At 40.1% G+C, this 16,768-nt stretch overlaps 1 protein-coding gene across 1 annotated transcript in view; it reads right to left on the bottom strand.

The window, feature by feature from the left end:
- CLASP1 (cytoplasmic linker associated protein 1) overlaps nucleotides 1-16,768 on the bottom strand; it is a 188,866-nt gene that overhangs the window by 14,936 nt on the left and 157,162 nt on the right. Inside the window, exons 34-37 of the mRNA XM_075093052.1 lie at nucleotides 8,228-8,378; nucleotides 6,940-7,186; nucleotides 6,000-6,193; nucleotides 4,199-4,327 (exon numbers count right to left, since the gene is read on the bottom strand). Coding sequence (XP_074949153.1) covers nucleotides 4,199-4,327; nucleotides 6,000-6,193; nucleotides 6,940-7,186; nucleotides 8,228-8,378 — 721 coding nt within the window. The remainder of the gene's footprint in view (nucleotides 1-4,198; nucleotides 4,328-5,999; nucleotides 6,194-6,939; nucleotides 7,187-8,227; nucleotides 8,379-16,768) is intronic.

Genomic DNA, 16,768 nt, shown 5'->3' with positions numbered 1-16,768 from the left:
AGCTACATTTTGGAGAAACGTACACAGATCATACCATCAGAAGGCTGCAAATAATCTTATAAAGGTCAGAAGCTAGTCTAAGAGCACCTCAGCAAGATAGTAATAATTATCTACAGTTAATGGATAGCTGTGACTTCTACCCACCCCCCAACCCCCCTCTCTTTCAGAGGTTTACAACGAAGAATGTTACATTCAATTATGCTTATGGACCTTCTGGATAGTAAAAAGACCAAAATTAGATACTTAAAACATGGCACAATAGCTTTTCCTTACACACAGAAAATACTCATCCATTAGGTCTATAGGCTTAGTTGCACAGAAAAACACAGAGATGCAAGCAGGGAATTAGCTATCGTATGATTTTCACTAGTAAAGATGTTTTGTAACCATTTCCCAAGATAATGAACTATTTCTGTTTTAATATACTCAGTAATAAGAACGTATACTCATTTTGTTGGTATGAATCTGAAGCAATGTCATATCAATGGTATTGGGTCAGCAGGCAGCATCTCTCCTTAGTTATGGGTAACTACCTACACTGGAACAAATGAGTTAATATTAACTAATTGGCAAGAGAAAGATGGTTCTCTTCCAAATAACTCCAAACAAAGAGTGATAAAAATCAACAAGATTTAATACCGTCCACAGCTTCAATTATGTTCTAATGCTCCAAAAGTAAGTGAAAGGCATTTACATGTCAACCCCCATAAATATTTACAGTTATGACTGAAGCAGGCTTGACTCTTCACATCACCCCATTAAATCAACAACGTCGAATACACTGTTATACTACAAACAGTATAAAGACAGGCTGAAGTTAAAAAATGCAAACTAAAGATGGATCCCAACTCAGAGTCTTCTAGTCTGTAGCGCAGTGTTACATTCGTTTTGAACCCCCACCGAGGTCTGTGCTTTGCTAATCTCCTGCATTTGTGCTCACAACAAGGCGTGATTCAGCATCCAACTCCATGCACCAAGTTTTCCCCTCCTGTGTCCCTGGGAAGAGTTGTGCTGCTCCACTGACCCTAGCCCTTGCTGTCAGCAACAGAAGGCAGACGAGTTCTAGCCATATCAAAGATTCAACTGTTTAAAGACTTCAGCTTAGACTTGGAAAACCACCAATTATCCGGGCATCCCAAGATATCCAACTATGCTGACACTGCTTTGATACTTCCAATTACATAATCTGGAATAAAACCACAGACCCTTTTTTGTTTATGACTGAATCTTTAATTAGATATCAGCACTCAAATGGAGAAGGGGTGGTGTATTTGCTAGGTGGCGAATATGTTGTTCATAATATGTTATGAACCTTCTTTTTGTTTTCCAAAGAACTGCCTCTTAGTAAAATGACTTCTTGGAGATGGTACTGAAGAGTAACAGTTCTGTATCGTTCTCCTCTTCAAACCCCTTCCTTTTTCCTTGGTCACTTAAACTCATTCTCCATGGGCCATACATAATGGAAATGGGAGCAATAGCGCAGGGAAATCAGCAGTCCCTCAGGTAAGTAAGAGTGAAACAGATACAGCTTGTTCAAAACAGTCATTTTCTACTGACTTATGCAGCCAAAGAATCTCAAACCATAAACCAGGATCACTCCTGTCTTCTACTACAATGCAGAAGCAGCCCAGAAACATAAACCCTGGGGTGACATACTATCAGAGCATTACTAGCATGAAAATTAAACACTCTCCCCACCAGATTATACAGCTGCTTTCCTCAAAGTAGTTTTTACAGTACAGAGGAACATTTTATTTTATGTAGTCTAAGGACTGTTCACCACTGCCCTTAATATTGCTCTGATTTTGTGAGAAAATAAAACTGTAGAACAGACCGCTGAGATCCTCCCTTACCTCTCCTTCTTCAGCTATTCTTTGAAAGTGCCCTTCAATCACAAACTGGTGAATCTTCACTTAATCTCCTGCTCAGTGGAATCAAGTCAAAGGGCAGCTCCTCCGCCCCTCCTGGAGAGAGGAGCGCTGCAGACTCAGCAGTGAGAGCAAGCTGGAAGGCCACCATGGGATGGGAATTTGTGACCTTCTGGCCCAGGGCTATGAGTTTGACCAACTAAGCCATGCCCAAATGGACTCTCAGTTAATTTTTCCACAGACTTAGCTGAATCAGCAAGCCCCAACTACAGGTAAAAATACCTAAAGCATATTCCCAGGTATATCTTTAGCCTAGCTCATGTAGATACCCAAGTGCAGGTTAGGAAATCTTAACTTCATGAATGCTGATATTCTCAAACTACTGACAGATGATGCCTTTCACGGGCTGCATCATGGTTCTGAAAGCTCCATGTACACAGAGATTAGATAAAACACATACATAAAATAAAAAATCCACCACCAGTGCCACCACTTAATAAAGGTGCACACACAATTGGCTAGCAACAGATGGCAAAATAGGAATATATCTGCAGCATTCTGCTATGACAGCTGTCACCCAAAGGTCTCATTGTAGCAGTAGCAAATATGATTTTTTAAATTATAAAGATGCTATGCAACAGCATGCTGCATTTGATTCACAGTACAGCACAGAAGCCACTTGCTGATAGCAATACAGCTCAGAATTATTCTTCTATAATGAAGTACAGAACTCACATCTCTTCATTCCTGGCTTGAGCTTTGCTTTCTCTGCAGCAAAGACTTATTCTTCTCTGCTTTTCCTCAGGAGGCACCTCATGCAAATCATGAGGAACCTTTCCATAACAGAAGCATGAAGAACACAGCGTGGGGAGTAGAGAGGCATGAAGTGTCATGTTTTCAACATTGTGTTTGATTTCTATAAAACCCACCAGTCCCACAGGACAGTGAGTTGAGGGGCATTAAAAACAATGCCAGAGACAATCTGGAAAGGTCCTGCAAGAAATGGTAGCTTTGGAGGACTCTCAGAAAATAAATACAAAGGGCACTGAGTCAAGGTGAGCTGAGAAGTATGCAACCAGGAAAACTTGCCAATAAAAGGCACTCCTGCAGAACACAATGTTTTGTCTGACTCCTTTATCAGGAAATCAATTTACAACTGCTTCTTATTACTCTGAACCAAAAATGACAGGAGTGCAAAGGCTCTAAATCAAGGAGAGGAAGGTAGGCAGAGTATGGCAGTCCTCATTCACTAAAGGATTAAACATTTTGTGCTTTCGCATTTTAAAGAAATCCAGCGTGTTAGTTTCTTTCCCTGAGGGTGTGTTTTTGTTTTGTTGTTCAATTTTTAAATACTACCATTTCTGCTAGGCACAGCTAGCATAACCTTGTGTCAGTTACGCAATGCTCTGGAGCAGTCTGATCTATGCAATGATCTTTTTCATGGCCAAAGCTCTCCAGACGGAGATGCCTAAAATTGCTATTTAGGACAAGCCTGTTGCAGAGAAGAATAAGTGTCTTAGTTTTCAAAGCAAGAACTTCGGTAACAAAGCCGCCACAGATGTATAGAGAAATTCATATGGCACTTTCCCAGATTTAGTTCAAACTTGCAACATGCACAAGGTAGGTTAAAAGATCCAGCTTGGAAGTCAATCTACAAAGACTGATTTTAAACGTAATTTGAATTTATCTACTTCAAATGTTATCATCATGTTCCTTTACTTTTGTTTTACTCCAGAAGAATACCTTGTTTTGTATACGAGTTCTATCACAAAAGGAAAATGCAATTCACCCTTCCCCATTGCTTCTTCCTCTGCTCCACCTTTTTATCAGCAGCATGGCCTCTTTGTCCATTTTCTCCTGTTACTCACCAGTTCAGAGTTCTCCGTCATGGCCCAATTTCATTGTTCAGTTTTCACACACAATTCTGCTCAAGCATGGGCTCTGTGTTCTCCAGTACATTTCCTATCCTTACCCATACAGACAGAGGGAGCACAGTGCTCTGCTCTGCAGAATTATTAAACATGTACTATTCCAACTACAGAGTCTCAGCCTCTCCCAGAATGAACAAGGAAATCCTGGCCAGTTGATAAACAGTGGCCTGCAATTCTAGATAGCTCCAAATCCACTTAAACAGCTCTGTCAGTCTCAACTTTTTTCTTCCCTGCTTCAGCATGTTAAAATCCTGTCTTTTCACGCTTGGGAGACTTAATATCAATTTGTTCTACTGTCAGGATAGGTCAGTGTGTTTGCATGTTAAATCTCACTGTTCCTACATTTCCTCAGCAGGTCCATACTGTTTTCCCAGAAGCAACACTGAAAGGCTCACTCACCTCCTTGTGGGAATCCTTATGTGCTTCCAGCGTTTTCATGATAGTCAACTCCGCATAGTTCTTAAACCTTGCTGGCTGATTCCGTAAGATCTCTCTCAGGACTCGCAGCGCCAGGGCTCTTATTGAATGCTGTGTCAAGAGAAATCCACATTAGAAAAAGTTACTTCTCAAAACTGTAGTTTGAAGTAAATTCTCATGGCTCCCTACACTACCAGAGATGTTATATCGCTCTACCAGCTCCAGCAGAGCAAGCAGTGTAATCAGTATAATAAAAATTCAGAATTGGTCTCCTTGCTTGCTTTTGCACAAAAATACACATAAAATGACTGTTGTCACAGATACAAGAATCAGAATGACTCTACTTTGTTAAATTCCATACTCTTTTGACAATGAAGTACAAATTAGTACTTGTTTGCATTGCATGAATCTATAAAGAAGCCCATATCATACGCGTTTTCCCCTTCCTCTTTTGCTTAGCTTTGTGAATATCAAACTGGGCTCCAACCAGGCAACAAAGTGGTTTGTTATGTACTAATGCAGTAAAATCGACTCTCTTCCTGTAACTCTTATGGAAATTACTTTCAAGAACAGTCAGTCATTGTAGTCAACACTGACCTATGTGTTAATCCTTTAGATCAAAAGATCATTAGCAGAAGGGATTTAACACACCTGCTTCAATTTCGTAACTGTTACATTAAGTTTTTGGCTTGTAGCCACTGCAAATAGATTCTATAATTTCAGCAGAGGAATACTTACTTTACTCTATACTCAGCCGTTAAACCACGTCCTTTGCTATTCATCTGCAAAATTCATGCAGTAACACAATTCTCATGTACTTAAAGCCATATCTTCTGATTTGTGTGTGATGATGCTATGAATAAGCACGTAGGACTAGAGCAGTTCATGCTTATACTAGGAATGACTAAGAAAGTGTCCGCCACCTACGTTGCTTCAGAATTAAAACTTTTGAGAGCATGCCATATTCTTTACAAAGGGGGTATAATACAATGGATTTGAATCAGATGAAACAAACAAACAAAAAAGAACTGCGAGTGCTTTGAAGCCTAAGTATTGTAACTTCTAGATGGAGCATGGCTCCGATGTGAAGGCACAGCAGGATCCTGAGCCTTTACCAAATATCATTGTGCTGCAAGCTGAAAAAATAGCCCTAAGTTGAAAAAGTAAGGGTCTAGCATGTGAATTATCACTTTGATCCGCTATCAAATATACAGCTGTGATAACGTAGCTTTTTTTTAATACTTCAAAACAAGATCCCCTATAAAAGCAGTTTGTTCTTGACGTTTTTGCAAGAGACAGAGACCCATCCCATGAGATGTAATAGCCTGGACCTTTAAGCCACACAGAGGAAAAAAATATATTAGTCTATTCTAGGGTTTTTTTCATTCTCCTTTTTTGGGGAATGGGTATGGCATACTTAAGAGCTTGTAACTTCATCCTAACTTGGAAGGAAACATGTTTTGAAATCTTGATGGTTTTTGTACAAGATTAGAAGACAACTAGTTTTCAAATTCTAGTTCAATTTCCTAGTTATTTGTTACTAACACTCCAGGGGGAAGGGAAAAAACTGCGACACTTCAGAGTAGCTTATAATTCATCATTGAACACACTGAAAACGAAAGCAGAGTCATCAACCTTTAAAAAAAAAAAGTGCAGTGCAGCATCACTGATGAGAAGCTGTACAAACACAGCAGGTTTCATTTAAACTAAACTAGTGTGAAGGAACCATCACCCTAGATGAAGCAATGTACAGGAGACTTAAGACAAAAATTCTACATCTCACATCTTTGTCTCCAAGCGTTTCCAGCAGCAAGAGCAGAATGGTTTTGAAATGTTCCTCCCAAACTCCAAGATTATCTTCCCTTGTGATCTTTAGCAGTTCCAGGAGAGCTCCTTTCCGCTCCTCCACCCGCTCGTTGTGGTTGGAGAGCTCTTTCAGAAGATCAGCCACCAAATCTGAATGGTCAATGGGTACTTCTAGGACAAATGACAGCAAATCATTTGGGGAAATGGGGAAAAGGACCAAAGATGCCAAGATTAGTAAACCTCTACAGAACAAAGTGCGCATAACAAGGCCCTCCCCAAAAAATGCAGTGGCCTAAGTCAAGCAGACAAGAGAATCCAGCTAGCCCACAATTTCACCCGAGTTCATAACACAGCTCATTAATCTGCATATGGCTTCTAATGAACCAGGAAGAGATGATGATTGAATATCATCCAGTTCCAATAATTACTTCTACAAGATGAGAACTGCTGCAGTTTTTCCCAGACACGCACACCCAAAACCAGCAATCACACGCATGACCTTTAGAGGAAAGTACGGTGACTCATCAGGGTACTGCAAAAGAACAAAGCTAAGGTGCAGCATCACTTAAATGAAGCGAAACGCTCAGTAACAACAAACTACCAAGAAAGATGTTTCAGTCAAAGTGTGGAAGGTCCCCAAAATAGTGTAGGGATGTATTTTGATGCTTAAGAGACTAATTTGAGGGAAACCCTAGGCAAACAAAAATTAACACTGCAGCGTAACATTTTCTCAACAGCCACAGATCAGGTTCTGCTGGTACATGAGAACAGAATATTTCATTATCAAGCCTCAACTCAGATGCAAGGTAATACACAACATATGCATGGGCAGGCATGTATCTGAGAGCACTACCCACACACAAATATACAGGAACAGAGCAAGCTGATGCAGTTTTATGAGATATGTTGATACAAACCATCCCGAAGCTGATCCATGTCATCATCAAACACTGCTTCCTTCAGGGCAGTCTTGTCATAAGTGTTAATTGTGTCGGCATAAGGATAGGGGTTATATTCTCGAGCACGTGGCCCTGAAAAGGCGCGGGGAGGCTGGGTGTTAAGGAGGGAGGTTTTGTTATCTAGAGCCATCCTTCCGCCTTCCACAATGTCACTGCTTCCACGGACATCACTGGTAGGCACAGCGAGGCCACCATCTCGAGACACCTGGGGGATCGAACAGAAAAGACATGAGGTTACTTAAATTCTGTGGAAGCTACAGCTTTTTTCATGTTGGTGGGTATACTCTAAGGGGCATAGAATCATTTACATGTACATAATACTCCAGTAAAATTTAAGATTACTGCCTCTTTCACCATGATCATAGGGCACAAAGCTATGCTAACGTTTCTAAATATAAGTTATTATTGCTAAAACTACACAAGCTGGCAAAGATCATAAGCTCTGAAACAAGGACCAGTTTGCTAGGAAAGGGAAAGGAAGCAGAAGCAACCTCCTCATGAAACTTCACAACGCCCTGATAGAGGAGACTGGATGATGCTTAGCAAGCTAACATGAACAATAGAATGGTCTCAAAGAAAAATCTCAGACCAAGAATTTTTAGCTTTGAAGACTAACCTAATCTACTAACCTAAATTTGATTGTCCAGATAGGAAGCAAACCTCCCATGGAATCATAGAATATCTCAAGTTGGAAGAGACCCATAAGGATCATCATTTAAGATTCCCATAAACTTTTTTAAGTCCATGCATTTAATTAAAACAACTTGCATCTCACATGGTAGATGATTCTGTAACCATTCATGCAGCATAAGGTATATGAGTTGTGCACTCAAAGTGGTTAGGGATCCTTCCTATATCTGAAGTAACAAGCCTGTGAGGGTAACCACTCATACATTTTTAGAACTAACATTTCCCTTTACAGACCTGACTACACACACTCCATGAAAGCCATCACCAAATCATGCTGAGCCTGAGGAACACTAGCACCGTTTCCTTCATACATGAGACTCCCACTGAAACCCAATGAGCACATTTCACAGGAGGCTAGAGTTCAAAGGGAACAAAGGACTACATTAGTGGGACCCTATAATTTAGGTATAAGAAGTTAGCAACCAATAAGCCAAAGACACTTGCAAGAATACAACAGGAATAACTGGATTTTGTACATCAACCATCCAAAGCCAGGTCTGAACACAGTGCTTTAAAACTTCACTTATCCAGGGACATCAATCAATCGAATACTTACAATGTCACAGTCTTTCTTTCCATCACGTTTGATTGGCTCATTCAGGTCCTCTTGACTACGGAAACTAAATTTTTCAATTGCTTCTGTGACTCCACGAAGAGAGCTGTAGATTTCATCAGAATTTAGGTTCTCCGTGTCATAATCCAGCATACTAAAGACCAAACGTATATGAAATGTTACACATGAAATTGGAATCCGCTTTTGACTTAACAAAAACAATGCCAAGTCGAAGACAGATGATTTGGTGTACCCTTTCTAACAGTGACTTGTAACAGAAACATGGATGGAATCAAAGCAGACCAGCTCTGAGTCTTCCCCCCAAATGGGGTTAAATCTAGGAGAAGCTCTACTGCAATCAGTAGTGTTACATTGCTATAGATGAGGAGAAATCAGGGTCACTGTTTGTTACATTGCACAGCAGTGAGTGTGCTAACTTCTGTAAATCAGAAAAAAACCTATCCCCACATGGTAATGGTGTTATTTAAAAAGGAAAATAAAGAAAATCAATCACTATGAGAACTCAAAGGGTTGTGACAGCTGGTGGAAATGAAATTTGAGTTTCGTAATATATTGAATATATTCTATCAACGGATTCAAATGTGATTTAAATAGAAAAGAAAATGTATCTTGACATAAAACTTAGTCTAACATGTCCCATTTTCATTTATAGAGTAGTAAAACTAAAACCATTTGTGCAATGTCTTGATAAAAGACACATTTCAGTATTGAGCCTAAGTTTGGGCATTCTCTCACTCAAATCTGATGCTTTCTTGCAGTCTGTCTGTTCCTCAGATATTCCTCAGGAGCATAAAGCCACATAAGTTTTGCGATTCCTTGAGGAGTTATCCAAAATTCAGTTCCATGAAAAAATGCCTGGCACTCAAGGGCAGATGATATGAAAAGACGTGGCTAAGAAGAAGCTCCTACAAGCTTGGAGAAAATGAAAAGGCATTATTGGCAGGGCTTTGCTCTATCTAGGAGAAGTAGTTCAGTTTGCATGACGATCAGTTTTCCAAGACAGATTTAATGAAGTGACCCAGTAATGGAGAACAATTTCTCTGGGGAAGTCTCGGATCTTAGTAGAGCCAGAAGCAAATAAACCAAAAGAATTTGAGACACGTCAACTTGTTTGTCAATAAATGGCAAAAAGTGGCTCCCTACAGGGGTGAATTACTATTTCTTAACTGTTGGGGAAGGATGACAGGATAGGCTTGTAGGAGGACGGCTGAACAAAGAGCTGTGTTCCTTTTCCACAAAAGAAAGATTCCCTGTGAGGTCGGTGGGGGGAAAAAAAAAAAACAAACATAAAAACCCCCAGAAAATCCCTTCTGAATCCTGGGTACACAGCTATGATTTTCAATAGAATTAAAATTAGGATGTTAAATATCTAGAACCACTACTTTTTTTTCTGGAAAAAAATCAGGAACTTCCGACGGAGGATAAGATTGGTGCTGCCCAATTCCTTCAGGATCAACACACTGAAAATAGCCATAATCCCTGGCTCCCAAGCAACGTGCTCACTCTGCGATCACACAAGCATCATCACCGTGTATTCTGGCAAAAAAAAACCCCAAAGAACAACTCCCCAACTTTAAACAGTGTCTTGTCAAGCCAGGAAGAAGAGGAAACCACTTAAAGAACAGAGCAAGATCAGGAAACAAAAGCTGTTTCTAAACCTACAGAAGTAAAAGTATTTAGGGCTTTTCAGACAGCTGAATGACACTAATTGATGCACTGTGATGGCTTTCCAGACAAAAGTGAAGGTAGTTTTGAGATTTCTTTAGAAGTATCAGGCAGGGATAAGACAATCTTTGTTTCATATGATCTCAAAAACATTAATTTTGAGCTCAAGCCCATTTAATTCATAGATCTTAAGGGGGTCTTCATACAATATTGAAGTGAGCAATGAAAATGCCCTTTGAGAAAGTATACATGTGACTGTACCCCCATGTACCCACACCAAGAGATGACATGACTTACAAAAGGTCACGCAATGAAATCCATGGCAAGAAAAAAAAAAAGAGAAATAATCACAAATATACTGACACTAGATCTTCTGCTAAAATCTCTACTACTTTCCTCAGGGATGAATTTTGCCCTACACCACTACCAAAGAACAGAAAGAAGTACAGACTCTACAGTGCTAAAGGACTAAGGCAATTTCTCAAAGAGCCACTAATTTGATGCATTTTTCAAAGCACAAAACCACATTTTAATAAAAATCTAAAGAATCCAGTGATTTCATATGCCAAGAGTAAGCCCATGAAGGAGATCACATTATGGCTGTGTTCTACATGACTGAAAACTTTATATGTGAACACACACGTCTATCAACAGTATGTGTGCTGGAATACTTCACAGACAACACAATGGGGGGAATAAAAAAAATAAAGTGGAACTACACCCACCTTTCGGGGGGGGGGAGGAAAAAAAAAAGGAAAAAAATTTATGACCCATGCAGAAAACTAGAGGAAAGTCACAGGATGAATAAGAAGTGAGTAGAGATGAGCAGCATTTAGGGATGTCACAACATTATTTTCCATCTTCTGCTGCACTAAAACAATGCAGCTCTCTACACATTAATCAAGATACAATTTGGCAGCTTTCCAGCCAGACATGAAATATGTTTTATTTCCATAAGCTATTATTCAGTTTCCAATCCAAACTATGTGTAAGTAATCAACAGTTTAGTATCCTCAAGCAGTACACAGTAACCCACTTCCTTGCACTTTCAGGCTCTGCGTTGAATATATGTCAAATTATTACAAACCTTTGTGTCAACTAATGAAAAGAGGAAAAAAATTCTCAACTAATTTACCTCCAAAAAATCAACATGGATCTCTTCCACAGATATCTTAGTGTCCTAGAAGAGTCAGAACACTGATTTAAAGTTTTAATTCTGCAGGTATTCACAAAGGTAGTAACTATGGGATTCTGTTTTCTCTCTCAGATGTCACAGATTCCCATATTTTGAGCCCTCAAAGAACAATTTGTTTGCTTTTATTTCAATAATTTTTCATTAGGAACTTCTTGCTTCAAGATAACAGGTACGTGTCAGTCAGGAGAAACCGTAACTACAGGAAGCCCGTTGTCAGGGTATAAACTTAAAATCTAAGGAATTTAATATAGGAGTCTGACAACTTAAATTTGTATTCAGAAGGTTTTTTTGATTAAAACCAGTATATAGCTTTAGTCCACTATACTGATTAAAGATCTGTATGCATACTGAAACAAAACGTGAGGGCATAGGAGGAGGAAGAGATGTCAAAATTAGCAATCCATAACCTCTAAATCTTGTAGTAAGGACTATTTTAATTTCAATACTACAAATTTCCAAGATGTTCTACAATCACACTGTGCAAGCAGCTGGTAAAATTATATATGCAAGCTTCATCATCATTGTCCTATGGATATTCACTACCACAGATGTGAAATTACTACTGAGCTGTATTTGCCTGGCTGTAAGTACTCGTGTGCCACTTGCACAGTGTAGCCAAGTTGAAAGACTGTGTCCGTGCTATCGTAATGCAACCAGTGTCTGCCTAAAAGTGCTCAGCAACTGTGTTCTGCATTGGAAACCAACTGTGAAACGTACACCCATTCAGAAACCTGGCAGGGAGGAAGAGCCTGGAAAAATCCACTTCTTTCCCGCACCCCGCCTGCACACCACATCGTCCCCAAGCAGCGAGCAACTGGCTGCCTGCCACCTCCACTCTCTGAAAGCTGTCATCATCTCGTTTCCTTTTCCAACCAAAGCCTCTGCAAATCATTTCCCACATTTGAACAAATCCTATAGTGCGAAAGGTAAATAATACTGTGACACCTCAGACAAGTTGGTTTAACAGGTAGCTTGTTACCTGGGAGAGTAAGAGCGTCTGAAAGTCTTGTGGGAAGGAGCAGTGGGGATGGAGTTAGGCTGAGAAAGGGGAGGGGGGTGCTTCGACAGCCCATCTGCACTCCAACCCCAGAACCGACTGCCGTGATCAGAGAAGAAACAAAAGAGAAAAAACAGAGAAAGGAGAGGGAGAAAAATAAAAAAGAACTATAATCTGAGTGGCTTAGTGCTGTCATGCTGCCTTGGAGAGAGAGAAAAAAATTAATAGAAACAAAATTAAACAAGGATACTCCATTGAGCCTCAAAAGTAATTGTTTTGGCCTTTATTTATTAATTTCCACTTTTACAGTCCCTGCTTGTACTAACCAGTAAATTTTACAAATGGATATAGCCTCTATAAACAACTGAAAATGCTCTAAGTAAACAATCCCTGACAACACATCTGTATTCAAACTCTAAACACGTTTTTGTGAACAACAGGATTTCCCTGGAAGAAAGGAAAGTTGGAATTGATTTTTTTAATCAGACACACCAAGATAGTTTGTCAAGTTTGGCTCCTGGTGCCTCTATAAAAGCCTGCAATCAGGCCCTACACAATCAGCAAACCTTTGCAGGGTTTAAGTTCTGGTCCTATTTCACGAGATTCAAACTGATCCCAAAAACGCAGTAAGTGAAAGTCAGTCTAAAGTATAAATGTCATCAAGTCAACTGGGGACTTGGCCCAGGACTCAGCAGACAAACCTGGAAAGACTCAATGAAACCAGCCTCTAAGTCGATTCAGATCTCTCATCAAACTTCCACAAGCCCCTTCTGCTTACTGTCTGATCCTGTGCCTTTGGGTCAAGGCATCCATCCCTATGCCAATTTGTCTAACCTTTGCTTTTATCCTGTTCCCTTTACAGTACATCAATTTTCAAAATCACCTTCTAAATGAGAATACAGATGCTTGAGTCGGTGGAGTATTCAGGACACCACTTTGTTTCTATTAAGTTTAAGTACACTGCCTTGGAAAATCGCATTTGTGTATACACAAGTGAAAGATATTGCAAGATCAGAAGTGGCAAACAAGTCAAAAATTGCTCCAGTGCAAACAGCAGCAAAGCCAGCTGAAAACTCCTCTGAAGAGTAGTGTCAAGAAATTAGCTCATTAACCAGCAATCAAAAACCATAGCTGTTACATGCAACTCTTACGGAAACACACCAGACACCCAGACTGCTGATCAGAAGTGTCACAGCTCAGGTCTCACCTACCTGCAAATGGGCCACCAAACAATGCAGGTTTGTTCTTATTGTATAAGGTGGATAGCTTATTTTCATTCTCTTTCCATGCCCTGCCTTGCTCAGTTTAATACTGAAACTGACAAATTTTGGTTTTAATGATATTCTCTATTGCCAGTTCAAAAACGAGCATGTGAACTTACACAGCCAAATAAAATTGTTAGTCTTTTGTTTTGATGCACTTACCCTAGAGATCTTTCAAGGACTAAATTTGGTTGTTTTGTTTTTTAATAATTGGAACTATATGCATGTTTCTGGACTACTACTAAAGGCAGAAACAGTAGGGCAAACCTATTCATTTGATATTCCCTCAAGTTTTCCTACAGAATTCTAGGTGAAAATTCACAACCTGAATGTAACATTTGAGTTTACAGGAGTTCATTTGCCATTCAGAACGGTACTCCTGCACTGGAGAACTTCACAACTTAGAATTCTCCTTTTTGTCATATTACATCATTTACTAATTCTCAGAAGATTTTCTCTGTCCAGCACAAATTCAAGCCATTCATCTGGGCATTGCCCAGGAAAAATTCTTTCCTCTCAGAAGTCTGGGTTTTTTCCCTATTATCTTCAGTCTTCCCCAAGTGCCCTTCCCTGCTGCTGCTCTTCAGAAAACCTCTTTCCTCCACAACTCCTCTCTCCAAAAACTAAAACTGTCAGGTGGTACAAAGCAGGTACAAATGCAGAAGTAACTCACAGATGCAGTGGATATGTTTTAGTGGTCATGAAGCAAAACTGGATGGACCAAATGAAAGCAGAAGGGAGGACTCCGCCCAAGGCCCTGAAAGCACCTTCTGAAAGTTATGCTTCTTAAGACACTAAGATCAGGGGCTACTTAAGCAGATGTTATCGTCCGGATAGGCAAATTCACTGTTTGCATCAAAGTCCAGTTCAACCAAAACATTCAAAGTCTATCCAGAGAGCTCAAATACATGTACACACAAATACACACAAAAATTAAAAGAGCAGTCCATCTGGAATTCAGTTGTGATGGCAATTAATATGGGAGAAGTAATGTGACCTAAGGGCAATAGCATACATACGTACTGTAGAAAGTCAGTACCAGTGAAGCCTTGCTGATTAATTTTGAGGATATTGTTCATAAACCATTAATAATATGGGAAAGCAGCTACAACTACACTTAGCAGCATTTTTATATTCCTACAGGACCCTAACTATCCTTTCTACACATATCCCAGCCCCAAAAACATATATGTCTCTAGATACAATTCCTCCAATCTGTGCATCAAGAAAAAATTCAAAGGAAAGTATAATCTTCAAAACCAAAGCTGGCATTAAGAACTGGAGGTAATCCTTCAACTGACCACACTCAGGCTGCCTGTACAAGGCACAGGCATGGACAAGGTAAGCAGGGCCCACACATGGAACGCCTCAGGAAGCAATGGGCAAACACAACCTCAGTACAACCCTATGGCAACAGGTCCCATGAAAATATAAAGCCGAGCCTAGTTTCAGAGGAGGGCTACACAGAGGAAGTGTGGGAACCTTTATCCTTTTACACTGCTATCAGAATGACTCAGGTGTGCTTGTTTTCCAAGTTTGTAGAGAGAAAAGTGACATTTTACACCACTGATGAATAGCAAATGATAAGCATTTGTAATGGAAACATGACACAGAAGCATCTATATCAACCCCTGCAATACTGCAGTGTACCCTACTTCCCATAATCTGTTAGCACATCTTCCAACGCCCTTTTTCTGAAAGAAGGACGACCACCTGTATTCTTCAGAAAGAGAGCTAAATTCTCCCTTGTTCTGTTAGTCAGGACCATGCTCAAACTGTGCTACACAAGACATTGTCAAGAAGGATGCAGTCCAGCAGAGCATCGGAAGATACAGCCACTGATATGCAGTACTTGCCACCGCCTTTTTTCTGCAAATGGTAAAAATCTACAGCTACTGCTACTGCTCAGAGGTCACTCACCAAAAAAAGTAGAACTTCTCCCCTGAATATTTTAAAGGGCTTTTACAGCAGCTTCCACCTTCACCTGTCACTGAAGAGTAAATTTTACACTCTTGAATAACTAAATCCAGCAAGGAAGCAGGACACACTTCTTGAAAAGACGCCCGAATTTTTGGATCATCTTCAAGAACTCCATAGAAAATTGGAGAAATGGTAGTTTTCTAAAGGAAATTCCTGGACCACTGAACCAGTGGCACTTTCTGTTTTGACAACTTAATGGCAGAATGCTCTGGAATTACATGCCCTAACTATTCCTTGAGAACATATCACATGGGAAAAAAAATCTCCAGTTCCTAAACCCAAAAGGCTAGAAAACAACAGCAACAACAAAGTATGAAGTGTACGCTGAATGCTTTAATCAATATTTTGATACGTGCATCCTGACATCAGAGGTGAGAAGAACGCAAAGACAAACTGAAAAGCAGTAAGAGGCAAAACACAGTTGTGTCCCAATGGCAAAACCCAAAAAGCATGGTAAAAAGTAATGGATTTATAAAATAGGTGCCACATACAAACGTGGCTAGCAAAGCCACAACGTGACCACAGGGAGAAATATCTCAGTTTATAATTTCCTACAACAGAAATTAGAAGGGCAACAATGCTCAAACCACTCAAAAAGGAAGCATCATAGTCGGAACCATTCCCCTGAAGCTCTAACACTTAATATCTTAACGCAACCTTTGTTTTAAAAGCCTCATAATAGGCAACTCAACCTTGGCTTGCAACCTCTCGGTCTAGTTTTGGATTACGGCAGTTTTCGGGATCACAAAGATGTATTTAGATATCCAAAATTTTCTCAGGAAGCCCCATGTGCTCCTCATACGCTTCTGGAATTAATATAACTACACATAAAAGACTAAAAGCCTGTGTTTTTCCTGACACATCGGAACTCACATGTATAAGCATCCTCCAGACAGGGTTTAGCAAGTCATGCCAGGGCTGATTAAGAGATTTCAGTGTAAATTACTATACTGGACTACAAACTGCAGTCCTCACCCAACATGTTTCCTTCTGCCTCTTCTATGACAAAGGAAAGTGACCTCCCATGCAAAGGCAGGGCAGGCAGACAAGAGCAGCCAGCAGCTTTTAAGCTTTCTCAGCATGAATCAAAGCTTGTTTAGGTAACAATGTAATGCTCTCCTCCAATATTTCTATGGTCCCAGAGCACACTGTTTAAATTCCTATCTCCTCTGCTCTAAGTTTTTATGGTGTGAAACATGTACAATCCCAATATCCAAGAGTCCACGTTTGGTCAATAAAATGTTTTGGAGCAGACCAATATATTCTAAGGTAGCATCTGCGGCTTCAGTAAAAGACCTGGTTGCAGTAGACCTGCTGCCCAAAGGATCAGGCCACTATTCTGCTGGTGAGCAGCCAGGATGGTGACTTGAGAGGTATTCAGCATTGAAACACAGTCAACACCTCCACTTGTTCTGCACCCTCAC

The sequence above is a fragment of the Phalacrocorax aristotelis genome, chromosome 5 (assembly GCF_949628215.1).
Source record: "Phalacrocorax aristotelis chromosome 5, bGulAri2.1, whole genome shotgun sequence".
Classification (NCBI taxonomy): domain Eukaryota; kingdom Metazoa; phylum Chordata; class Aves; order Suliformes; family Phalacrocoracidae; genus Phalacrocorax; species Phalacrocorax aristotelis.
The sequence above is the reverse complement of the archived record's forward strand: the minus strand, read 5'-3'. Positions and strand labels throughout refer to the sequence as shown.